The following is a 26791-nucleotide window of genomic DNA, read 5'->3' on the forward strand; positions in this document are numbered from 1 at the left end:
TGTCCTCTTTGGGAGGGCTGTTTCCCAGACTGTCATCTGAAATGTCCAAACTGGTGGCTTGACAAAGCAGCACCGTGGAGTGAATGAGAGACTCCTTCTGACCAGCGAAACACGGCAGAAGCAATTGCTGAGCCAAGAGCAGACCCTGCCCAACGGAAGGCCCTTCAGCTTGACCTCAGTCTGGGCTTTTAGAAGACTCTTCCTAAAATCCCATCTGACCGGTCCAATGCTGATTGAAATTCTGACTGAGGAAAAGAAATAACCGCTCCCCTTGAAGACGTCTTCATCAAACAGAAAGGGCTGTGAAAGACTTCGAGTAGTAAGCTGCTTCGACCTGTTTCCTACAGCTTTCAGTCAGTCATGGGCCCTTGAAAACGAACTTCCCAGTGTTGCGCTGCCGTCCCCAACAGCCCAGTAACTTCTGATCCAAACAGCCTTTGTTTGGTACGATAAAATGTGTATGTAATCCAATTACAGTGACAGTTTTTGGAATAATAACTGTTAGGAACTACTAAAGAAAACATTCTTTTTTTCCCCTAGTATTTTGTTTTCAGATAAGCAGGTCCCAAAGGACTACAGGATATTTTAAAGCATGAAGCATGAAGGAAAAACAAAAACAAAAAAAAACCCAAAACAAACAAACAAACAAACAAACAAAAAACCCCAAGCCATAAAACAAAAACCCTCACAATTGCTTTATCTGGTCTTTGCCCGGAGAAGTGAAGCCTGAGGCTTAGGGGGAGAGAAGATCTGATAATGTGCCCACTATGCAAGCATGAGGTCCTGAGTTCAGATCTCCAGCAGTAGGCTTTGTGGTGTGCATGTGGAACCGTAGTGCTTTGGGGAGGATCCCTGGAGCTATTGCTGTACAGTTCAGACACTAGGTGAGCCCTGAGGTTTTCTACCAAGAAAGATTCTATTTTAAAAGATCAAGTCCAGAGAGAGAGAGAGAGAGAGAGAGAGAGAGAGAGAGAGATGTAACTGATCATTGGGATCACACACATGCACATATGCTTGCTGCTATTTTAATACACAGACACAATCATGTACATATCACACACACCCGTACATGCATGTGCGAGCACACACACATACCCCCCCCCCACACACACACACACAAAGTTGACCTAACCATTCCCATTATTTGACATTCACCAGGTGACAGTATTTTCAAAGAATAGCCTCTGTCTGTATTAATCCTGTCTTCCTGTAACTGTTAACTTAGAGTATTTATTATGAACCATGAAGGCCTACCAAACTTCAACACAAAATGTCACTGTGTTCAAGAAGTGCAGGCCTTGGAAGGGTGCATCTCCAATACCAACATTCTCAAGGAAATCAGGTGGCACTATTTAGAGTCTCAGAGTCTTTCTGGAGTGACTGCAGGTGCTAGTCATTCATTCATTCCCTCAGGAGCTGTCTCTGCAGCAACTTCTCTTTCAGCAGGTAGGAGTCCAGAAGATGTGATTTTTCTGCATTGGGGGCTTATAACCCAGCCTAACAAAAGCACTAAGTGGAGTGACATGGAGTGGCTCTGCTCTCAATGTGCATCCCAAGGGTTCAAATCCCCAGTGGGTCTTCTTCTGTTTCAAAGGCTACTGGAGGGCTTTGGTGTCTGCATGTTTTGTTTCCAAGCACTTAGTCAACACACTAAAACAATCCATAAAGGGCACTATGCTTTGTTGAACACCTGCTCTCCATCACTTATCTAATGACCTTGAGGGCCGGTTATTATATTGAGACTGTGAAATATACAATAATCCATCAATTAACCGGGAGGAACCTGAAATGTGCTTCGTTTAATTTCCTGCTTAGCTGAGTTAAGTTAAAAACAAACAAACAGAAAAAAAAAAACCTTTTAGTTGACAACTTTCTGAAAAAGACAGGAGGATGTGTTCTGCCCTGACAAATGGAGTGGAGTTGAAAAGAAAATGAGCAAGTTTGTCTCCTTAACAACTGTTAAGGCACAAGGACATCCATGCCATTGTGACCTCTGACATCAACATTACTCCAGACCTGACACATATTGTAATTATTTGGGGTTACCTTTCTAGCATCACAGAATTTTAGGACTCTCAAAAAGACATTAAAAACAATTACATTTAATGCCCTATTTTTTTTGTCCTGAAAAAAAAAAAAAGTTGATGTGTCGCTTTATACTTTACACAGTAGGAAAACCTGAATTAAAACTCAAGGGAACAGACCACTAAGTCACTGGTAGTTAGTTTTCAAGTTATAACAAAATTAAAAACTCTAAGATATTGAAGTGCATTTTGATTGACTGCACCAGTATATCCTAGAAATTGCCTAAGGAACGAAACATTTTAATGCCACTGAATCTCCTGATAAAATGCCAAATTTCAACAAGGTCTATTTAATCTTGGTTGCAACCAAGCAATTGACACTGACCAGGGTTTCTGTGTGTACAGCTATTTTGGAAACAGTACAGGCTTCAGTATTGGCTTTTGAAAATCAAGTTCGTGTGCATCTTGGCTTTTCGGTAACATGACTAAAGTAACCTGAACTGTCACTTCCCAAATCCACATGCTGTGTTGAGCAGCAAGGCACATGGGGCCACAGGGAACAGGGTCTCACATTGTCTGCCTGCTCTTGTTTTCTGCTGTCAAGGCAGACAGTTAACAACAGTGGGATGCAGTTTATTTTCTCGTGGTATAATATTTTGAGCATTCACGAGCATGTTAAGTAAAATGAATGCGTACACAGTGTCTACATAAATGTAAATTTATTCATAATCAAGAGCAGAATATTTTGTATGGCATTTATCAAAGCAAATACCCTCATATAGGTATTGGTATAAAATGAAGAGGGTGTTTAAAACAAATAGGGACAACCTCATGTTTATATTCAGTTATTTTCTGATGTGCTATTAAACTTAAAAAAAGATTATATTTCATCAAAAAGCAAAAGGAAATGGGAGTGCAAATTCCACAGCCATATCAAGGTCTTTTAAAAGACCTTCATATACAGAAGTGCCATTTAGCATTAAACATGCCACCTTCTTCCCAAGGAAGCTCTAAACTGTTGACTCTGGCATTTCATCAAGTGACTGTTCTTCTGAGGAGACGTTTAATATGAATCACAGTAAAATAACAATCAAGCCTATCTTGGGGTCATTTGAATCTTCATTTAAAAATATAAGATCTAAATTCCTACTGTGAGGAGTTTTTCAAATGAATACAAGCTCCACAGGAAACCACCTTATTAATCTAAGCATTTTGGGAAAAGCTCTCAACAATTATAATGTCCTCCAAATAAGAGAAATTTAGTTCTGAGCATCTCACCGTGTTTCTAGGAAAAACTCCTAACTCAGATGGTTATTTTATCCTTTCAAAAAACACAGACTAAATATGTAGCTGATCAGTCAATAGAAGGTACCTTTAGGCTGTGAGGGGAATTTTCAGTATTAACTATGGTATAAGGCCTTCTGGTATTTTGTTAGTAAGTTTGTTTGATCTGGGAAGGAGGGAGGAAGGGACGCAGAGAAACAATAGAAGCTAAGGTGACTTACTTTCAGCTTGATGAGGTATAGACACCCAGGGGAAAGGTGGCGGAGCACGTGAGCTTGTATCCTTTCTGTGCTGTTATAGACCATATTCCACACTGTGGAGTTATGCATAGGGTTCAAAGTATATAATATGTAGCTCTCCAGAATTCCATTTAGTTGCTTTGGTTGTTTCCACCTTGAAAGAAACAAAATTTACAGCATTTCAGCATCATTAATTCCTATCTAGACAGAGACATATAGGATCACTTAATGGTCACACAGATAATAATTAATTCTGTATATATAAAAAACCCTACTTTCCCCCCCTCAAATGTAATTGTCTCTAAAACCACGCATAGTTATTAAGATGCTTATTCTTAGAATTTTTGAAGAAAATGTAACAGACTTTGCCTTCTAATTATTTATTCTGCAAGTGTGTGTGTATGCATGTGTGTGTGTGTGTCTTTATTGTCTGTGCTGTGCATATGCAAGGACTTAATCATGTCAAGGTTACAGTAAGACGTGAGGATTCCTGGTCCATCATCTTGTTCTTTACTCCTGTACACAAGGTCTCTCATGGACCCTGAAGCTAGACTGGCTGAACAGCAAGCAACAGAACAGTCCTGCATCTCCCACCAGTGCTAGGGTACTAGGTATGTGTGACCACATCCAGTTTCTATGTGTGTTCTGAGGATTTGAACTCAGGTCTTCATGACTGTGCAATAGGTGGTCTTAGTGAGCCAACTTTATAGCTCATTGTAACTTAAAATAGTTAACAATAGGTAAATGTGTATGATTGGTTCCCCCCCCCCCTTGGGCTTAAGATATCAGACAAAAATTGGTAAGCACAGAACATCTGATTGCTTCTGAGGAGTGTGAGAAAGAGCAAGACACAGCAGTCCTTGTTAACCAGAAGACAGCACAGAGTGAGCAGGTAGATACAGAGAGAAACCCAGGAGAGATGAGGGAATCGGCAGGGCTTCCTGGCCTGTGAGGTTTACATCCAGATGGAGGGTTTGGACAGGAGGAAGCAGGAGAAAAGGGCACTTCAGGGGATGGTTACTGCATCCTGGGGAGGAGAAGGGCCGGTTGCAGACTGGAGACAGTGCAGCTGAGAGATACCCAGAGAAGGGTGGAATCTTTGGGAACAAATAACAAGGCTTGTTTGAAGGTAACTAAGGGCCAGTAAGAGAACTTGGGCTCAGAGCAGCAGCAGCAGCAGCAGCAGCAGCAGCAGCAAACGGAACTAAAAGCTCTTCAGTTTGAGTGAATGACATAATTTATCCAGTGTCGACATTTTGTCACAGATGAGAAAACTGGGAGTAAGCAAAAAAAAAAATTGACACTAAGAGAAATCTATTAATATTTAAATTAGCACCTTAGACCTCATAAAATGAGCAATGAACAAAAGTCACTAATATCAAGAAAAAAATCTAAACATTTTAAAAAGTCATATACCTTTCAGACTTGAACTACAAGGGAAAGAAGCTGTCTACTGGAAGTCATGCAGAGGCTCATAACCCTCAGTAACTCCAGTTCCAGGGGATCTGATGGCCTCTCATGGCCTCCTTAGGCACCAGTCATATATGGTGCACACACACACTAAAATAAATCTTTTTTTAAAAAACGAAGTTATATATGCACGTACATATGATGCATGTATTATTCTAATCATTACAATTTATTACAAACTACCCCCCTGCCTATAAAGACCTTGACAGTGGAGAAGTAGGTGGTCATTTTTCTTTTACTGACAACTGCACAGAAGTTGCATACACATTTAGCTTGCCCTGATTGCTTAGAGACAAAAGGGAGATTATGTTGACGAGAGTGATAATCAAAGGTTCCTAGAACCACTGGCCTAATCATTTCTGTGCACTTAATCACAGTACAATTAGTCTGATGTCACAAGCGCTGCTGAATGAACTCATTGGGATTCTTACATGAGCCCGCATGTACAAGACACAAGAACTCTACTTACTGTATGTGTACAGTCCTAGAATCCAGGATAGCCAAAACTGGGGGATCCACTTGCTCTGGTGGCAGCTGTGCTGTGTGCAGGACGACTTGGGAGCTGTTTGTGCATCCCGCATGTGTGCATGCACCAACTGTAACCTTGTAGGCTGTGAATACTCTTAAGTCTGGAGGAAGGGATGCAAAAAGAATTTATTCTTCATACTACATCTTTTCCAGAGAGTTCACTTTCCCCTCTACATCCTGACTTCTAGACATTGTTAAAGAAGAACAAGAATCAACAGTTATGAAAGTCAGCAGAGATAAAGTGGGTTTCTCTTGTAAACAGCATGGTTGCAGTGACATGGGCCTGAGTCAGTCTCACATCCAGCTGACTGCTTCATCTTAACAATTTCTTTTCTTGAATGTCTATGGTCAGGTAAATCATTTTCAGGGTTTGGTCTTAGCTCAAAGACTGTTAAAAGTAAAGGACATATTTTGAAGACAACAGGAGTGGCTTTTGAAATGCAAATACAATATAACAATGCCTTTGAAATTCCTTTCTCCTGTCTATCTGGTCATGATCTTTTTATGATCTTCAGATCATCTAAGTTGAGTGCGCAGGTATCTTCCTGAGTCAGAGGTCCCTGACACTCCCCAGTATGACCTTGGCACAGGCAAAAGCTATCTTTCACTCATCTGACCCCAGAGGAGTTTATTCACACCTTCAGGATGACAACACTCACAACATTGCAGCCCTGTTGTGGTTTTAGCATCTAATACAACGTCGGACATGTTAGAATATGCTTTGGGTTTATATAACCGAATCAATGAACATGGACCTAGATGAAGATGAAGATACAGTTGAGCTAGGTATGAAAGGCAACCTTGAAAAGTGGGTAGTACCCTAACCAGAATAATCTCTCGTTCTCTTGAGTTTCCTTGGCATTTCAAACCTGTTTACTTCCCTACTGACTACAACATCCCTAATGAAAGAACACACAAATTTGTAATTCCCCAACTCCATCCTTAAGTGCCCTGAATTCTTTACACATAAAAATATTTAATACTCTAAAATTTGGATCACCAAGTTTTCCAAGCTTTAAATATAATCTGTACTTTCACAATATTAAAAATAGTAATTTTGAGAAACATCATTGAAATATGTCATGATTTAAGTAACACATATTCTTAAATCTCATTAACCTTGAACCATTACAATTTCATGTTTAAAAGATTAATGAAATGCAACCTAATTCAGGCAAATAGATTTTGCATTATACTGATAGCAAAAGTAAACTAGGAAAGGCATGCTGATTTTCATGCAAAATACAATCAATTGGTTAAGCATGTAGGTCACCAGAAGAAAGGCATCCAGTAATTTTGTAGCAAATGTTGTTTCAGAACAAAAAGAGGTCACCAAGATGACACTCAGCGTGCTTCTGACCAAACCTTGCTTCTTTCTAGCTTCTATATTGTATCTAATGGTGCCATGCTGACAGGAAGCACCCTCATTCAATATGGTCAGAGGAATAAGGCAAGGACACTGAAGGTGACCAACCTACACAGAAGAGTATGACTTTGAGAAGTGATGAGAGCAACTTCATCAAATGTGCAGGAGTATGAACTGAAGAGTCTTCATTTGGAAAAACATTGTATAAAATGTAGATCATACTTAGGTATGCTATGGCTATGATGAAACACCTTGACCAAAAGCTACCTGAGGAAGAAAGATGTTATTTGGCTTACACTTTTGCAACATTGTTCATCATATAGGATGTCTATCCAGCACAATTTACCAAAAAATACTAATAAATTACAGGTGTGGATGAAACCAAGAGAGAGGTAGGTTCCTAGATGTAATATGTTTAGGGATATTTTACCCTGATGTGTGTGCATGCATGTGCATGTCTGTATGGGTGCATGCATGCGTGTGCACATGTGTGTGTGTGTGTGTGTGTGTGTGTGTGTGTGTGTGTGCAAAAACTTACATGAGCTCAGGGAGCCCAGATGTTGACTACAGGTATCATTCTTAATTGCTATTTATTTTATTTTATTTTATTTTATCTTATTTTATTCTTTTCTCAGGGGCCCCTGTCTGACCTGTCCTTTTGTAATCCTTTTGTAAATTGTCCCTTTAGGTGTTTTGTCACAATAAGATATACCCCAAGTGAGAAAAGATAGTTCAAGGAACAACTTCCACCCACAGGGCTACTCCACCAGATCACATGGTGTTTATGTAATGACAAGGTCTCCTATAAGTCTCTGGTACTCCTCCTTTCCTGTCCCTGATTTTTAAGAACTTGGTGACCTTTCTCTTTTTCTTCTTTCTTACGAGTCTGAATTCCTTCTATTTTCTGGGAAGGGAGAATGAGGGGTTTCATGCTGCATCATTTCAGGTGTGAAAGCCAGGACGGCAGAGAGTTGTGGTCAGGAGTCGCAGTCCATGTGGCCAGCACTGAGTGAGTCTCGAATATATCTCAGTCTTAATCAGAACAACTTGTTTAACAGTATTGAGACTCAACACTGCCACATTCTTTGCTCAGGAATTGTTAGGGTTTCTTTTTCAGTTACATCAGTATGTTAGGGCAGGGATGCTGCTATGGAGTTTGCATTGGGTAAAAAAACAAAAAAAAAACAACTTCATTCAAAGACCATCTCATGTCTGGCCTTTATACCAAGGACTTTGTTATCTTGGCTGCCACCCCAATGATTATAACATCACATCGTGTCTCTAACCTGTAAAATGTTCTGTTCTCCTGCACACTATCAACCCATGCCTTGATGACCGAGTGTAAAGGCACACAGTATATCTGCCAGAGATGGGAATAGACCCCTGTGGCAACAGTAGCAAAAAGGCTGTTTTCTATACTTGGACTCTGCTGTGACAAGTTGTCTTCTTCTTTAGGTTGGGAAGCATCCACTTGTACAACTGTTGGGGTAGGAGGTCAGGATGAGGAAGTGACTACACTCAAGATGGTCATGTTTGGTGTGGAGTGAGCACGATTCTTGTTTTAGCACATTCTCTATTGCTTTGAAGAGATACCGTGACTGTGGCAACTCATTTGTTAAAAGCCTTTAATGGGGGCTTTCTTATAGTTTCAGAGGTTTAGCCCATTATCATGGCAGGGAATATGTTCATGGGTAGGCAGGCATGGTGCTGGAGAAGCAGCTGTGAGATCCACATCTGGATCCATTAGCAGCAGGAAGAGAAAGCCACTGGGTGTGGCTTAGCCTTTTGAAAGCTCAAAGCCCACCCCAAATGACACAGTTCCTTCAGAGGCCACATCTTTGAATCCTTCTAAGTAGTGCCACTCCCTAGTGACTAGGCACTCAAATCTATGAGCCTACAAGGCTGTTATTATTATTATTATTATTATTATTGTTATTATTATTATCAAATTATTGCTATTATTAAACCACCATAACACTTGAGTCAGGACTGAAACAGAAGAACCTGATCCCTATCAAATCCTCCTGCCAGTGATACAGCTCACCCCAGCTATTCTGTATTACACATACTCTTCAGTTTGTGGATGAGCAAGGCATTTCATTTTAGGACAAACATGTCTTTAATGTACCTTACATGTGTGACTTAAGAATGTTTATACTGAGCTGCTCCTAGAAGCTTTGCAAGTGTGGTTGCTGTGTCATGTATATCAGTAGGTGGCAGAAAGGGGAGAGGCTATGTCTACACTCAGTGTTCTGACCAATAAATATCTGAATGATCAGTAGCCAAACATTTCCTGAAAAAAAAAAAACAAGCAAGCCTGAGAGGACCACCAGTCTGGTGCCAGGGGACCCAGAAGGGAAGCAAGCCTGAGAGGACCACCAGTCTGGTGCCAGGGGACCCAGAAGGGAAGCAAGCCTGAGAGGACCACCAGTCCTGCACTGCAGGCTTGGATGAGCTCCCAGGATGAGGAACTAGCCAGAGACTAGAAGAATCCTACTTGGGACCACTGGCCTCAGGAACTGAGCTCAAGATAGACAACCATGAGCAAGTGGCATGGGGCCATTTGGGCAGGCTGGGAGAGGAGCAAGCCAAGAAGACCACTAGTCTGGTACCATAAAGCCCACATAGGGAGTTAGCCTGAGATGAGTAACAGTATGGTTCTATGCAGGTCTCGGGGAGCAGACCATGCCTGAAATGACCCCTGATGCATGAGTGGGACACAGCACTCCTGAGACAACTCCAGATTTCCAGAGACTCTGGGCTTCATTAAAAGAAGCAAAAAATGGTGGGGAAATGAAAGAGAAAGAGAAACAGAAGGATGTGGAGTGAGAGGGGGGAGGGAGGGAAGGAGGGTGGAGAGAGAGAGAGAGAGAGAGCAAGAACTAGAGACTCAAGGGTAATGAGAAGTAACCTGATATGTAGAGCTTGAACAAAAATGGGATCTTCGCTTATTCTTCTACCCAAAACTACATCTAGGTCTGTCCATGGCTCTATAGCAGCAGAGCTAAGCCTAAGAATTTCATGAAATCACTGTTTTTAACAGCTGAATAGTACTCCATTATGTAAATGTACCACATTTTCTGTATCTATTCCACTGTTGAAAGACATCTGGGGCATTGTCTGGCAGCACTAAGAGGAGAAGCCCTTGGTCCTGTGAAGGCTCATTTCCCTGTTGTAGGGAAATGCCAGAGTGGAGAGATGTGAGTGGGTGGGTGGGAGGGGGAGCATCCTCACAGAAGCAGGGGGAGGGTTGATGGAGAGGGGACAACCAGGAAAGGAGATAACATTTGAAATATAAATACGTAAAATATTCAATAAAAATGCACAAAAGAAGTGAGGAGGAGTTGGGGTAAATAATATCAAAATATACTGTATGAATATGTTAAATCATCTAATAATAAAATATTGTATTAAAGTATCAAAACTACAGACCATTATACATATAAAATAAAGAAAATTTTTAAGGAAAAAAAAACATGACTGCCAAGAACTAATGCTTCAAAACGAAAACACCACAAGAGAAACAGTACAGCAGGATGCAGAGGCTGCTGAACATTTAGCTTACTATGGAACAAGAGTATGCATGAAACGTAAACTAGGGGTAGTCACATGCATATTAATGTTGCAGGATACACACGTATGAAGTAGATGGGAAATGGCTAAGGATATTAATATCAATTTATTACTTAGAAGAATTTATGTGTGAAACCTAGTTAGCACATGGCCTACTCCACCTCTGATGTCACATGCCGCCTTTCCTCAATGACTTCAGCGTTGGCTCAGCTTTCTTTTCAATCTTAATCTCCCTCTTGGCAACTTCAACATCCTCAATAATGACTCATCTCTGAATTTGGCTTCACTTTAACTTCCTCAAGTGCAATGCCCTTCACCCCGGCTTCATTTATCCACCATCCAGCGCAGTTCCACTCATTACTTCACCATCTCTGGAACCATCTCCCAGATTCTAAATCCAAAGCCTCCCCTAGGCAGACACAAGCGCATTCATTGCTGCTCATCTTTTTAACCCACCGCACTGACACAATCCCTCTTTCACCACTATCTCTGCTTTTCTGAGACTATCATATGTCCAGAATATTCACCACTGCTGCCTTGCCACATCCCCACCATGGCCTTTAATGACCTGATATAAGGGTACGCTCTTTAAGTACTTGCCATTTCTCACTGTGGTGGTTTGAGTGTATAATGCCCCATAAGTCACGTATTTGAACACTTGGATGCTGGATGAGGACATGACGTGAGAAGGCGGTGAACCTTCCTAAGGTAGAGCTCTACTAGAACTAAGTCACTCAGATCTGCTTAGCATCCGCTCTCTGATTTACCGTGAACCTAATGAAACCAGTTGCCATGACATGATCATACTTTCCTGCCTTCATTATCATTAAGGACTGCAAATGACAATTAGTGTTACTTCTTGAATGGGTTTTATCAGTCATTTTGACATAGAAACTATGAGCGTTGACTAATACAGAAAACAGTACCAAGGGGTGTGCCCATTGCTGTGATAAGCCAACCATGTGGTTCTTGGTAATCTTTTAGTACATGCAAAGTTGAAAAAGTTGGGACTTCAAGGCAGAAAAGCTCTTGAATGCTGTCTATAAAGCTGAATGTGCCACTCTGGTAGGAGTTCAGCATAACAGAATACCAAGGGAGATGTGGGGTTCTGGATTATTAAGTTTCTGAGGGAAATAGGGCTCTATGAGAATCTGGTTGTACTTTGTCCACAACCTGAGAGCTTGAACGGGGCCACGTTAAAAAGTGATAGGCTAATTTCTGCTAAGGTGAAATATTCCTGATAGAACAGCATTCAAGCTTCATCGGAGTTACTATTCTCTGTTCTTACCCAGGTCTGTGGGGACCGCAACCACGGCATCAGAACTAAAGTATGGTGAAGATGGGATGTAAGGCAGGTTAAAGCTGTAGTTATGGTTCAGAGAAAGAAGCTGCAATTGTTAGAGACTGCCATGATTAAAGAGAAAACTCACCTTTATACTTATACTGTAGGTAGACAGGATTCTCCAAGGGAAAAATGCTATCAAATGAAGGCTAGCTCCAAAGAAGAAATCCATTTGAAATGAGTAAACCTGAACTCAGCATGCCAATGAAGCTGTTTCTTACTTGAAAATAACCTAGAGAAGTGGTTCCCCCATGGTCAGAACACGGAGGCCATTACAATCATGGTCCGTGACCATAGGATTCATCTTAAGCAGCCTTTAGGGTTTGGCAACATCAGCCATGTGATACCAATTTTTCAGGTATGAAAGATGTATGAATGAGGGATTATGGGGACTGGTACCAAGGTTCCCAAAGGCATCTGAAGTCAGACAATATGACACACAGTGAGATTCCCTGTAGAAATGTTCTAAAGGGTCACTGTGTGAAGCTGAGAAGCTGAAGCCCAAACTGCAAAAGAAATCCCAGAATGTTAGAGATGGAACTAGGCAACAGACCTGGAGTGGTGAAACTCTACACGGCCACCGGAGTCCAGACGATTCTGTAATCAGCTTCCGATGACAAACATGGATCTACAGGGTTTGTCACTCCTCCATTGTGGGCTTGACAATAAGTAACTACCTTGGAAATTAGAAGAGACCGTGATCTTTGGATTTTTCAACAGTATTTGTTGGAGACCATAGAGGCTTTTGAGGATGGGGTGAATATAATACATTATTATGATATACCCATGGGCTTAAGGACACCCGGGGGTGGAGTGCAGTGGTTTGAATGTAAGATGTTTGAATACTTGGTTCCCAACTGTTATATCTGTGTTTGAAGGTTGTGGAAGCTTTCTGAGGTGCATGCTATCCTATGGGAGAAAGTATGCCATTGGGGTGGGTCTGATTACTGTATACTCTCTGCTTCCTGACTGTCACTGCAAGGTAACAAGCTGTCTCACACTAATGGCCCCATGGATTCTCGACATGATAGATTGTATTTCTCATCAAACTGTAAAGGAACACAAATTCTTCCTCCTGTAAGTTGTTTTGTGTGAGACGTTAGAACAAGAATGTAAGTAATACAGGTAACACTAGGGTCCTCTGCCACCCTTGCTGGTCCCGATTCTCAACTCTGATAAATCTTAAGTGTTTAACGTTTCTTACATCACTTACACAGACATGGGGCACTTCAGACTGAACGTGTTGAAAGAGTTTACCATGATTTTTTTGGTTCCTTGATCTGAAATGGGCCTTTGGGACTACTTAGTGATAACTATTTTATTCCCTTGTTTATCTCTTATTGTATTAGCTATTTTCTTCCCTCCCTTTATGGTTTGGGCAATAACCTTGAGGAATCCAATGGGTCTAACACTGGAGTTACAACTCCCTCCTTTCTACTCCTATCTTGTGTTCTGTCTGCCACGACGGTTGATGTCAGGGTAGTAGTCATACTAATTAGTCCATGAAGTTTTTCTCCCATTCTTTCTTCTGATTCCATCTCTCTCATGTATTTGATCCTAACTTCTTCTCAATTAAGTTATAATTTTATGCCTTAATTATAAAGTACTATTATCTACAAGGGTAGAAAGTCACTGATCAGAATATAGAGAGAAGAACAATGGATTGTTCTGCACAATGACAAATGGGACAGAGAGGGAGGTTAATGTTTACATATAAGTGGGGAAACAGGAAATATAGCTCTCCAATGTAAGATGGAAGTGAGAAGAAATTAATGCACTGTCAGAAACATGGGCCATGAGCTTCTCTTCCAGCATGGAATTGTAGCCAAGAACCAAGAATCAAGCAAAAGGAAAGGTCATTGTATCTGTAGACAGACAGAGATTTAAAGCACTTGCAAGTACTTCATGTTCCCAAGATGTAACTCATCCACACTGTCTCTAAGGGTGTTTCTACACTGGTCCCTTCCCATGGAGGAAGAGGTATCTTGGATAGACAAATTCCAAGTTCTGGGGACCTGTGTATGAACACAGAGGACTTTATATGTGTAAAGGAGAGAAGATCTCAAAATAGGAGAGGGGTCATTGATTTCTAATTCTGCTGTTGGAAAGGGAAGTTAGGTGTTCAGTTATATGTGGAGAGAATCATGTATATACATAGAAACTGGGGCCTCAGGACATGTTGGATTTGCAGCCATGCCTTTTGTTTAGGAAACCTCCATGATCAGCTGTCACACATTCTACTGGATCATATGGCTGAGATTTTCAGGGCCTATACCAATTGAGTTCCCTTAATTTTATTTTTAGCTAAGCTAATTCTGAAGAAAGAATAATTTCCCAGGCCATATTTCTCACACAGGAGTCTGAATCTGAAAGAGTATTTTGGGATGACTAGGGTATGGACTGGGGACATTTTTAATTATGACAACTAGAAGCTCAGGTACACAGAGAAAGCTCAAATGTCTTCTGACATCATTCTAATGAGTGTCTTTGCCCTCCTTAAAGCACTACTTCTAGTAAGTTTCCTTCAGGAAATGAAGACTACTTAATGCTCTTTGAATGACAGATGTAAAAGAGCAGGTATGGTGAGAATGAAGAGGAAGGGGAAATGTAAAAGAAGAGGAAAATGGGGGGAAAGGAGGAAGAAGAGAAGGAGAATAAAGAGAAGGAGGAGGGAGAAAGGAATAGAGAGAGGAGGAGGAATAAAAAGAGGAAGAGGGGAAAGAAAGTAAAGAGGGTGAAGGAGAGCATGAGGAGAAGAATGAGGAAGAGGAAGAAAGGGTAGAGGATAAGGGTAGAGGAATGGAATGTGACTGGATTGCCAGTAGATGGTTCAGTTGGGAAATTCTTGGTGAAATGAGAAGAGAAAACTAAGCAATGAGAAGATCTTTAGGAAGCCACTGGGGACAGAATGCCAGTCACATGGAAAGGGAACAAATGCCATTTGAATTTTCCTTCCAAGGAGATGGGGTGAGACAGGGAATTACAGGGAGCCATCCATGAATGGAGTCACCAGGTTAGAACTTAAAACAGAGAGGAAGATAACTCTTGTTTCCTGGTTTAACTGCAAGTGGTTTGGTAACAAGCCTACTGATGAGAGGGGTTCCTTCCAGGGCACTGGTGTAGATCACAGAGTCTAACAACCACAAACTTGCACAATTCTGAATCCAGTAAATTGAGGGTAGGGGAACCCTGAAACCAAAAGATCACTGTTCCTCAAGCCCCTTATCAAGACATCTTGCTTTCTATTAGCATTGATAGCAGCATTTGCATGAGCTCAAATGCCGGAAATTTTGACCGGAGAAGACAGATCACTTTAATATGTATTATAAGTGGATTATGGTCCCTCCCAAGACTGTTACAAGCAAAGGATCCAATTGCATGGAAACCTTCCCAATTATTGTCAGGCAAACTATAATTTACAATACTAACCATGAATTATATGCTGGTTTACAATTGATCTCATACCGCTGCTCACAGAATGTCATTGATCGCAATGTACAAAATGAACCAGTAAGCAGGCATAGTTTTTTTTTTGAATTCCTTGTACCAATGGAGATATTTATATCTTATTATTTGTCTCATTAGAAAATTAAAAAAAAAAACACTTCTTGCTTCTCTTTGATGACATATAATATGCTTCTGTATCTGGCAACAACCTAATATTTTATATTTAATACAAGACACTTCAAGTGTTCCTGGTTTTCTTTCCTTATCTCTGTGTGTCCTTCTCATGAATAATTGCATGGATATTTAAAACTGGACTGCTCTCCAGGCAGTCTCTGGCCACATTTTCTTTTGTCATTTTGATCACTGTTAGGGAACAGTGGAATGAGTGTGCATTGCTATGCAGAGAGAACAGATTGTGTATTCTGTACACACTTGTAAAAGCAAGGGGCAAATTCACAGGGCATGGGGCATCAGGCTGGACCTTGCACAGTCCTTGTCCCACAAATGTGTGCCCAGACTTTTGTGTCACAAACCAGTATTTTTTTTTGTTTTGTTTATTTGTTTGTTTGTTTTGTATAAAGAATAGAAGCCAGAGGTTGTACGGAGCTTGAAAGAGCATCCTTGAGTTTTTCACTCCTCGGAGAAGCACAAATTAGCAATATGATTCGAATGAGTGATTATCCATAGCATGGCCCAGGATGTACTTCCTAGGTTGTGTGCAAAGCTGGAATCACCGCCCAGATGAGGACTGGGACACACAATTGTATCTGCAGCATATTTCAGAATACACTCTTGTCAGAGAGTTCTGGATATTTAATATAACCTGGTCCAATACTTCTCCTCTCCAAGGAGCAGCTCCTGACTGTCCCTAACACAGAGGTGGTTTACAGTCTTCAGGGCTGCCATTTTATACCAATCTCTTGTCAAGTCCCTTATTTGGCCATCACCCGTGCACCATATACCCTTTAAGAGTAAGAAGGCCTTTTCCTTTGGGCATCTGCTTCAGTTCCTGGTACCTCAGATACTCCTAGTGGCTTTACAGAACCTTTACGAGAATTAAGAAGAAATGATGAAGGAGAGGAAGAGGATGACCTTTTGTGAGTGGTGCATGCTGGGCAAATCCTGACGACTAGGGTATCATCACTCAGCAGTTTATATGGGAGAACGACTTCTCATCATGGTCACTTATGACAGGAAGGGAGGGCCTTGTTTTCCTCTCTTTTTCATCTTTGGATGGTTAGACCAGTCGTCTGTCATGAAATCTTCTCCAGGATGGCAGCAGCCTTAGCCAGCTGTCTTCCAATCTGGCTTCCTGAATCTCTGTGTGCCACGAATCGCATTATTTTGAGCCAAGATTGTTTGTCTAGGTACTTCTGTAATATAAGCCTAGAGTGGCCCCCTCATAGCTTCCCCCTCAAACCTCCCACCCACCCTGCTTTAGAATTATGGATCATAAGAAAGCAGCTGTTTCATTTTAAACAATGCTTTTAGCTCCCAAACTAGAAGAGAAAAATGAGGTAATATTCCAGGACTCCTCCCTGAACAAACTTAGTTATATAATATAACTAAAGTTTTCAAAGCTGAAGATCCTTTTAGATTTAAGTGGATTGGCTATAATTTTTCTAAAAATAAAGTTTAGAGTCAGTTAATATTTTGCAAGATTATATATACTTAGATGACTTTTTATAAAATTTTTTTAATATATGTGCTGGTGTGTGTGTGTGTGTGTGTGTGTGTGTGTGTGTGTGTGTCCATCTGTGTGAGTGTATGCCAAGTGAATTCAGGTGCCTGTGGAGGCCAGTAGAGGGTATCTGATCTACGTGATGTGAGTGTGGGGAACAGAACTTGGATTCTTCAGAAGAACAGTAAACATTCTACCCCAATGAGACATCTATTCAGTCCTGGATAGACAGTTAAGCAGCAGAAGTTAATTATAAGATATAAAGCTAAAGGTAGTGTCTGGCAACCTGTGAGGGGAAAGAATGAAATGTATGAGGTGGTCTTATACCAGACAGTGAAGCTAAAACATAAACAGAGTTTTCCCCCTTGCCTGTCCCTTGCTTCTAAAACAATGACCCAAGACTAATTATTTATTATTAAATGCCCAGACCATAAGCTTTAGATCATTCCTTGGCTAGCTTATAACTTAGTCACCCATTTAAACTGTTCTATGTCTACCACTTGGTTAGTTCCCTCCCCTTCAGTTCTGGCTCTTCCTTAGAGTCTTCCTCAGTGACCCCTTCAGTATCTTGCTCAAATCTCTTCTTTCATTCTCTCATTATTTCCCAGAATCCCCTCTCTTCCTGCCAGTGTCCCACCTCTAATTTCCTGCCTCAGCTCATTGGCTGTGAGCTTCTTTTATTGACAGGTGATTTTAAGAGACTCTCTTTATAGTGTATTTTTCTTAATAGTATAATAATATTGGCATCCAACTACCATTTGACAGGCACTGTTACATATTCTGTCTGCTTTACCAGACTCAAATCTCACCTGGGGATGCTTTTCAATAACGATTCATTATAAATCCTGCCACATTAATTTAAGAGTTACAGCAACCTAGCTTCATCCTTGGCAATAGTATGACATGAGAAAGTAATGAGCCTTTGCCCTCAAGAGCCATGGAGTCTCTTCTAGGTGGCAAGACACACATTTGTTTTTGGCAAACCCTTCTATCAGCCTTCAGAGGCAAATCAAATGCCACCTCCTGTGGGAAGCCTTTCCAAAATCTCCCATTGTGAATGAATCCCCTTCCCTGTTCCAACAGGGCCAATCCTTTATTCCATGACACCTCATCTACATTCAGTGTTCTATTAGAGACATTCTTCATTAGTTCTTCAACATAAACTCTTAGAGTTTTAAAGATAACGATGAGATCATTTGGAATCCAGACAAGGGAACAGATGGTACATGCAAGTGAAATTGTATTAAAGAAAAATAAAGACGGGATTATGTATGAAAACATGCAGAAGACTGAGGAATGTTCAACAATGCTAATTCACTGGCATCATCACAGAGCAGTTGAGGCATGACTATCTCAGTCTTGAAGGTCATACAAAGCTGAGATCAGGAATGCACTGTGGGTAGGAGCACTCCTTCTAATGGAGGACCAGAGCTACGGTCAATCTGAGGCCTGTAGTTCCACATTGTCTGCTGCCTATGTGATCTGAATCTTCTTCTTCTTCGTCTTTTTTAAATGCTTCCCAATAGAGGAACCCTGAGAATCCAGAGGCAGAGCACAAAACCTCATAGAGAAGAGCAGAGAGAACGTGTAAGACAGAGTACCACAGGCTGGAGGAAATTGTTCAATAGGTAAAGTGCTTTTGCACGTTAATGAACGTTTACATTGGTTTGATCCCCGGCACCCATGTAAAAAGCTGGGCATGGTAGCATATGGTGGCCATCTGCTTCTGAGAACCTGCAGGTAGGAGCATTGCATGGCTTCATTGGCCAGCTGGTCTAGCCAATCAGTGATCTTCAAGTGCAGTGAGAAAGCTTCTCTCAATAAACGAGGTTGAGAATAATAGTGATCAACTCTTGAGGTTGACCTCTGCTCTCCACACAGGGAAGTACACATTCACATAAATATATACACACATGTGTATACAAAAATTAATCTAACAAAGAGCACAGACGACTCTTACTACAAAGTAATGCATGTTTTAATATAAATCATCAAATCTCAGCCACATCAGCATCATTGCAAGAATTTTCTCCATCAATGTGGAGACCTTATTTTTAAAGTACTTACAAATGTAATTAAGTATTTCTATTAATATTTCTATTAATATTGCTGCTGTTACCATTTTTATATCTTTTTCTTTTGCAGTTCCTATTTGTCTAGTTTGCTCATATCTAATGGACTTGTTCTCATTTTACAATTAATTTTAATAACTTAATATTATACAATATCTAGGACAGTATTTGTTTTTCAGCACAGTATGGACAAATTTCTATTAAATAACCATACTATAAAATATTTCATCTTGGCTTTTCATTTGTTTTATAATAAACAACACCACCAACAATAATAATAACAGTAATAATGTTTATGATATAGGTAAGTTAAATATTTATGACAATATTGACATTGAAAACTGTTATGATTTTTAAAAAGCAGACTGTGGGAAGAGATTTCTTGAGTGTGGGGTGGGGGTTAACAAAAGATATTATATAATAATCTAGCATAAGCCTAGATGGGAGTGTTTTCCTCATAGGCCAGGTGAGCTGGTTACCAGGACCTGTGAAGGAAAGAGAGACAGGAGAGAGAAGGGGGGGCAGTGTAGGGCAGGGTGATTAGAAGACCATAATTCAGCCTTGGCTTTGTCACTAGCTGTCTTTGTGTACCTGGGCTGACCCCTAGACTAGAAGGAGCGTGGTGTTTCACACCCTTATCCAAAGCACTCTGTAGGCTGACACTTGAAGAGTGCCACAAACTCTAGGCCAGTTTATGCTTCATAGGTCTTAAGAGACACATATAAAACAGCACAATATCACCCTTTGTTTTTGTTAATAATGCCTCTAAACTTTATCAAAGTGAATTGTTGTGACAAGATAGCTGATATAAGCCACTTAAAGAAGGGAGGACAGATGGACAAAAGAGTGGAAGGAAAGATGGAAAGAAGGAGGAAAGGAATGAAGGATGGAGGAAAGAAGGAAGGAAAAAAGAAATGAAGGCCAGACAAAAATACAGAAGGGAGGATGAAAGGAAGGAAGGGAGGGAGGAAGAAAGGAGAGATGGATGGACAGACAGAAGGTAGAAAAAAAGGAATGGAAGAAAGATAGATGGACAGACGGATAGATGGAGGAAAGGAAGAAAGAATGGGTGGGTGAAGAAATGGGAATATGGATGGATAGAAGGAAAGATGGGTGGATCTAAGGAAGAAAGGGATGACTGATGGATTTGTCTTGCTTTATTTTAGGTTAAAGATCATTATGGAGGGAATATAATGGCAACAGGACATTGGGGCCCCAAACTACATTACATATACAGGCAGGATGCAGAGGCATGAAGGTTGGTGCTCAGCTTGCTTGCTCTCTTCTGTCAAGTTAGAAAGCCCAGCCCAAGGAATGATGCTGCCCACATCCAGGATGAGTCATCCTGCCTCACTGAAAGGCTTCAGAAATGTCCTTATAGACACACCCAGAGCTGGTGATTCTAAAACAAGTCAAATTGACAATGAAGATTCACGATCACAATGCCAAGGATTAGTGTTACACAACACCTTGGCACAGGGTGTACACACACTCCTTTTCTAATAACGATGTGATGGACTTGGGTGTCTGTGCTATGTGCATATACCCTCTCTGGAAAACCAATGCATAGTTAGGCCAATGTGATTAAAATCAAATACAGAGGAAGACACGGACACAGAAAAGGAATAGTGACAAAATTCTATCTGCCAATCAAAGCAGAGAACCACTATAAGCCCCTCCTTCTTTTAGCTGCCATAGAGAGAAACCCTGCAGCAGTAACAACCATAGGCCTCTGAGCATTTTGACGCATGGATCCAGCCGTCAACCTTGACAGTTCTATCTTGCCTTGAATAAAGCTCCCTTATTGCTTTGCAATCTGTTGTAGAGCTTTTATCTCAATCTTTAGAATAAGAGGCCAAGGGAACCTGTCAACACCCGGCCCAGACTATGACCACCAGAAACAAGTTCACCTTAAGAGAAGAGGAGTTTGGTATGAAGGCCTCATTCCCAGAAGAAAATGATCCTTCTGAGAGGCTGCTTTTGTTTACAGGTATCCACTCTGCATGGCAGTAGGAGGCATTTGGGAGATGGCAGAACATCCTTGGAAAAGCGGTTACCAGTGCTCTTTGAGAAGTGGACAAACACCCCAGGGAGTGCCTATGGCACTTAGCCCACTGGTGTCAGATGCCATTCTAAGTGCATGTGAAAAAAAAAACCCATATGGACTGCCAGAAACACACGAGGAGATGGCACAAAGAGGTCAAAGGTCATTGACAGCAGGTGAAGGTAATGAGCCAGGGAAATATGGCTATTAGAGCTAATGAGACGTGTTTGTCCATTCAGATTAATGGGTTCTGGGAGAATCTGAGATAAATACATCTATCTCTTTAACTGTACATCTCTGTATCTCTGTGCTTTCTGTCTGCACTTCAGGGTATAATCGGTGGGTGGTTGATACCTCCAATTTAATTTTTTGGTATTCTTTTATGCTTAATAGATAATCAGCATCTTTAAAAAAATAGATTACGGAAGGAATGTGGAAATGGTCCTGTAAAAAGGTGGTTTAAAAAATGGGATAATTGAGTCTATTTTCCCCTTTCTCTAATTCCCAAACCTGCTTCATTCAGAGCTGCCAAAGTCTGTTTTCTAAACAAATGAATGACAATGCCAACCAAGGAACGAAGTGGTAAACAGTGTACAGAATGCATATTCAGGACCGTGACGGGGACTGAAAAACCCAACGCTAGCAATGGCATCCAAACCACAGCCCTCCAAGCCGAAGAATACAAGTGTGATAATATAGATGTGACATGCACGTGGGAACATATATCTGCTTGGTACATATATCCAAACACATGTGGAATAGATAGTGCCAAGTTTAGACAGAGCAATGATTATTACCTTTATCTTTATAACTGTTTGACTTTTTTTCTTATTTTTTTGGGCGGGACAGTTCTTTAAATGTTGGGGATGAATACACACACACACACACACACACACACACACACACAAATAATGCTGATAATACTACCCAGGCTATTACAGTATGCAGCAGTCTCCTCTACATTATTAACTCACAGCTCTTAGTTTTGACGCATAAAGTAGTTTGCTTGCAGGTGTGTCTGCACAGCTTATGTGTAAAGTACTGGCAGATTCTAGAAGAGGACGTTGAATTCACGGGAACCAGGGTTATGGAAGGTTGGGATCTGCCGTGTGGGTGCTGGGAACTGAAAGCTGCCATCCTCCAGAACTCGGAAAGAACAGCGAGTGCTCTTCACCACCAGTGAGCTCATGGCTCTTAGAACTTAAGCCCTGAGATGAGTAACTCTGACACACATCAAGGGTATTATGGATTTACCCGGAAGATGGCATGAACTGCATTCGAGTTTGAATAATCACCTTGTATCTCACTTCCTGTCCATTTTTCTCTGGGGTAGTTTTTATCTCAAAGAATGTAGATCCATTTCAAAAGCAGGCAGGCAAAACTTGAATGCTCTTTCAGATAAAATTGTGGCATTGGGAAAAGATGGTTCAAAAACAAAAGAGAGAAGTCAAGAACTCCACAAAGACTCGGACTCCTAGAGAGTCTGTGAATGAGACGTGGAAGCAAAGAGCAGGCAAGGCACATGGGAGTTTGGAGTCATGAGTCCATTCCACACGGGTGAATACAGGGCACTGCCAAGGGATGGCAGCTGGAAAGAATTATCAAGATCAGCAGAAGCCAAGTGGGTCTTTCGGTAAAATTCTACTCTGATCAGCAGATATTTGCAAGAACAGGGAATGATGCACTGCAAGAATAGAGTATTTGGGATGGTATTGTGTAAATTTCTTTAACGAAATCTAGGACATATTGTCAATTTCATGTAAAATGGAAATATATGGACTCAACATACTCTACACAGACTCAGAAATAACTGTCTTACTATTCAGTTATCTACCTCAACTTATAAATATTTGTGGGGTGATGACTGTACCTTGTGTATTTTATATAATACAGAGGACAGGACAATTTGTATGAGATCTGCTCACATATCTCTTGAATTACACAATGTTCTGGATTATGATATATCATTTACTGCTATCTATCTATCTATCTATCTATCTATCATCTATGTATCATCTATCCATTATCTCTTATCTCTATTTAGCTATCATCTATCCATTATCTATCATTATCTATATCCATCTATGTATACATATATCTATGTACATGCACAAAGAGCTATGATTCTAAACCATTTTATTCAGAAAATTATAATAAAGGATTGCAAATTACCTGAGGAGAATATTTTCACAAAATTACAAATCATTGTGGACCTGCTGTTCAGGATACTAAGCATTCTTATAAGAAGAGCTAATTTAGCATCTAAAGCTTCATTGATTAATAACAAATTAAAGTGAAGGTAGTGGCATCAAAATACACATAGAAATAAATTCAAGATATTAGGATTAATATTTAATATTAATGGCTAATATTTTCTCTGGGATCTTTTTTTTTAAATCATATTATACAGTAAAGCATATATACAATGAGTAATGAGAGTATTTATAGAATGAAAATCTAACTGTTTACTTACACAATTATGCTAATCAGAGAAAAAGAGAAAGTAAATGAACACGTATGTATGTTTGTCTTAGAGCAAATGTCTTTTTGTCTCTAGATTATATTTGTCTTTATCATCAACTGAACTTTTGCTGACTTTGACTAGGCCTCTCACAGTGGTCATCTTATAAGACATTTTCTGAATTACTTAATGTTTGGTTAATGTTAGCATTTATAACTAATTTTATTTATATATACCTTTGAAAGCAGCAAATTTGAGATAATGGGTGAAATCTGGATGTAAGTAAAACAAAATAATATAAAAATATGAAAACTACACTTCAACTTTTATAGACTGCTTTTAAAAAGCAAATTTCTCACAACTGCTATATGGGAGAACAGTCTACTCAAAGGTGTGTTAGGTTTGGGTCACTTTAAAGGTCCAAAGCATTATAGAAACATTTTACTTAATGTATGCATTAAAAACCAACCTCAACAATACAGCTGAGATTCAACAGAGGCCAAAGCTCTTCAAACGATCTATTATTAATAGGTCTTTATGACTCCCAACAATTCAACTTAACAAAAGTTATAATCTGCTTTGTCTTGATTATTTTTCACAATGAAGCAACCAAAATGGCAGAGAGTGGCATTCTAATCTTGCATAACATCATTATTCAGATGTATCTGTGTTTAGTAGTGCGGTCTTTGGTGGCCATAGGCTTACAGACAATTTTATAGTAGAGAAGACAAACAGGGAAGGTCCTAGAGTGATTCATCATTGCAGAACTCCCTGCAGGTTACCAAAGGCAAACTCCCCAGTGTTTCTGGGCTTTGTTCCTTACTGCAAGCTCGCTTCCTCATTCCACATTTGTGGAATGAGCAGAATTGAAGCCAGGGGTGGAGTTCTCAGTCCCTAAGTGGGATGCTTCAGTCTGGATGGGGGTCATTCACCAGGGTTCATTCCATATCTTACACCCACACTAAGGCAAGCATTTGACCTTTGAACCATGGACCAGTTAAGGCAATATAGCAGGACCTTGTTTCACAAGAACAAATGGGAACGAACATGCACAGATCCTCTTTTTGAATGTTGCAGAATTTATCTTCGTAACTACTTGGTATTTTTAAATTCTAAAATCTGAAGCTCACATTTGAAGAGACACTTCAACTGGCATGCCATCCTTAAGCACACACTGATGGCGTGAAGACAGCAATGCTGTGTTAATATTTTGACACTACCGACTGTTATTAATAAGCCGGTGACGGTTCCCGTCATCCTTGTATAAGAAACATCTCGACGAGGCTTGTGATTTCGAAGACAGAATATTATCAGAGTGCCAAAAGTCTATTCCTAGCTATGTCATTAACTGGCTGGATGAATGTAGATAAATCAACGTTGTTCTCAAAGTCGGTTTTGCATGTATAAATAAAATGGTAATAATCTGTTGGGTTGGGGCATACACATGTGTACACAAAATTTAACTGGCCTAGAGGTCAAACTTGGGTGCCCTTACTTAAGGTGTGATATGGTCTCTCATTTGCATAAGGCTCACTGATTAGACTAGGCTGCCAGGTTAGTGAGCTCAGGGATCCTACTGGATATCCATCCCCAGTGCAGAGATGCAAGCACCTACCTCCAAACCAGGCTTTAGTGTGTATGACATGGGAACCCAACTCAGGTCCTGGTGCATTTGTGGCAAGCATCTGAGTAGATGAACTATGTCTCTAGTTCTGTTAAAAATGTTTTTTTAAACTTTCTACATCACTGGGTAATCTCAAGATGCATAGGTTGTGTTACATGTGAAAACATTTTGAAAGTAGAACACACTAGAGAAATATCAATAAATACATCTTCTAGCAACTGAGAAAATATGTACAGAGGTTATTCTGGTAGAAAATATTTAGTCCTTCTATTTTCCAATCTTCATTTTATTTTTTATTTTATTTTAGGTATGTGGGTATGTTTGCATGCCGTGTCTGTGGAGACCAGAAGAGGGGATTATATCCCCTGGAACTGGAATTACAAATGATCTGTGCTCTGCCATATGGGTGCTGAGAATCAAACTCAGTCCTTTGGAATAGTAGCCAACACTCTTAATCACTAAGTCATCTCTCAGGCCCCAATGGTAAGAAAAAAAATGTATATTGAGCAACATGTTCAACCAAAAATATCATTCAAAATTTAACATAAACAAAGTATAAGATCCAAATGACAAACAGAAAAATCATGTAATATAGCTTCTGTGTGAACAGTAAGCGTTGCAATGTATGTTAAAAATATTTACAGATAGGAAAAGAATATATCAACTTCATATGCAAAAGCATCAAGGGGAATTAAAGAAACTATAAGTGTATATACACAAAATGTTAATTAAAAGCATGTGAGATCACACTATAATTCATAACAAATTTTAGAGAAAATTTAAATATTGTAACTGTCCCCTAAACTATATTATGCAGTGTCATTTAGAATACAGTAAAAATACTAAAATTATCGCTTAGAAAATAATGTAGTAGTTTGAAAATATGCTTACTTATTATATAGTCTGTAGAATAGGCCAACTCCATGTTCACAACTACTTTGTAGCTGTAATTAATAAAAGCAAGTTAGGAGACTTTAAGGGTGTAAAACAAAATATAAACAGTGGTTGTCTCTGAGAGGTGAAGATGTGAAAATGTTATTTTTCTCATGTTTTTAAGTTTTCTTTCATATCATTTTTCTAAACAGTAATTCTCCCCATACCTAGAGTTCTGTATTTTCCAGTCTAGGGTACTCACAGTCACGCATAGTTTGAAATGTGAAATGGAAGATTCCAGAAATATCAATAAAAGAATTGTAGATAACTTTTATCATGATCAAACACTATAATTATATTATTTATTATTTTTTCTTATATGCTTAATTTGCAAATTAAACCTAATTATCAGTATTTATGTATGGGGAAACAGTATATGTAGTATTATCCAGTCTCCAGTATTCCCTGATGGTTTGGGGACACTTCCATTTTGAGAGGATAAGACTGTGTTGGGGGAACTATCTTATGTTTAAATTGTGCTTAATCATAAATAACCAGCATAAATACAAACATGTAGCACACACCATTTGAAAGTTAAAAAAGTCCTTACATGCAAATTAAACCTTCCTCTACTTTTCCAATGACTTTTCCCCACCCATCGAGTAACCCACCGATGATTATGTGCTTCTACATCTATTTTCAGACACTCTGAGCATAAACTCCTTCATATACAACCAGAAGAGAGTCTATAATTTCCTGCAAA

General features: G+C 39.9%; 1 protein-coding gene across 1 annotated transcript in view; it reads right to left on the reverse strand.

The window, feature by feature from the left end:
- Positions 1-26791, reverse strand: part of USH2A (usherin) — a gene marked incomplete at both ends in the record, with an annotated part of 645989 nt that overhangs the window by 312169 nt on the left and 307029 nt on the right. Inside the window, 2 exons of the mRNA XM_080923960.1 lie at positions 3530-3701; positions 5487-5646. Of these exons, the coding sequence (XP_080780086.1) occupies positions 3530-3701; positions 5487-5646 (332 nt within the window). The remainder of the gene's footprint in view (positions 1-3529; positions 3702-5486; positions 5647-26791) is intronic.

This window comes from Micromys minutus (genome assembly GCF_963924665.1).
Source record: "Micromys minutus genome assembly, chromosome: 1".
In the NCBI taxonomy this organism is placed as follows: domain Eukaryota; kingdom Metazoa; phylum Chordata; class Mammalia; order Rodentia; family Muridae; genus Micromys; species Micromys minutus.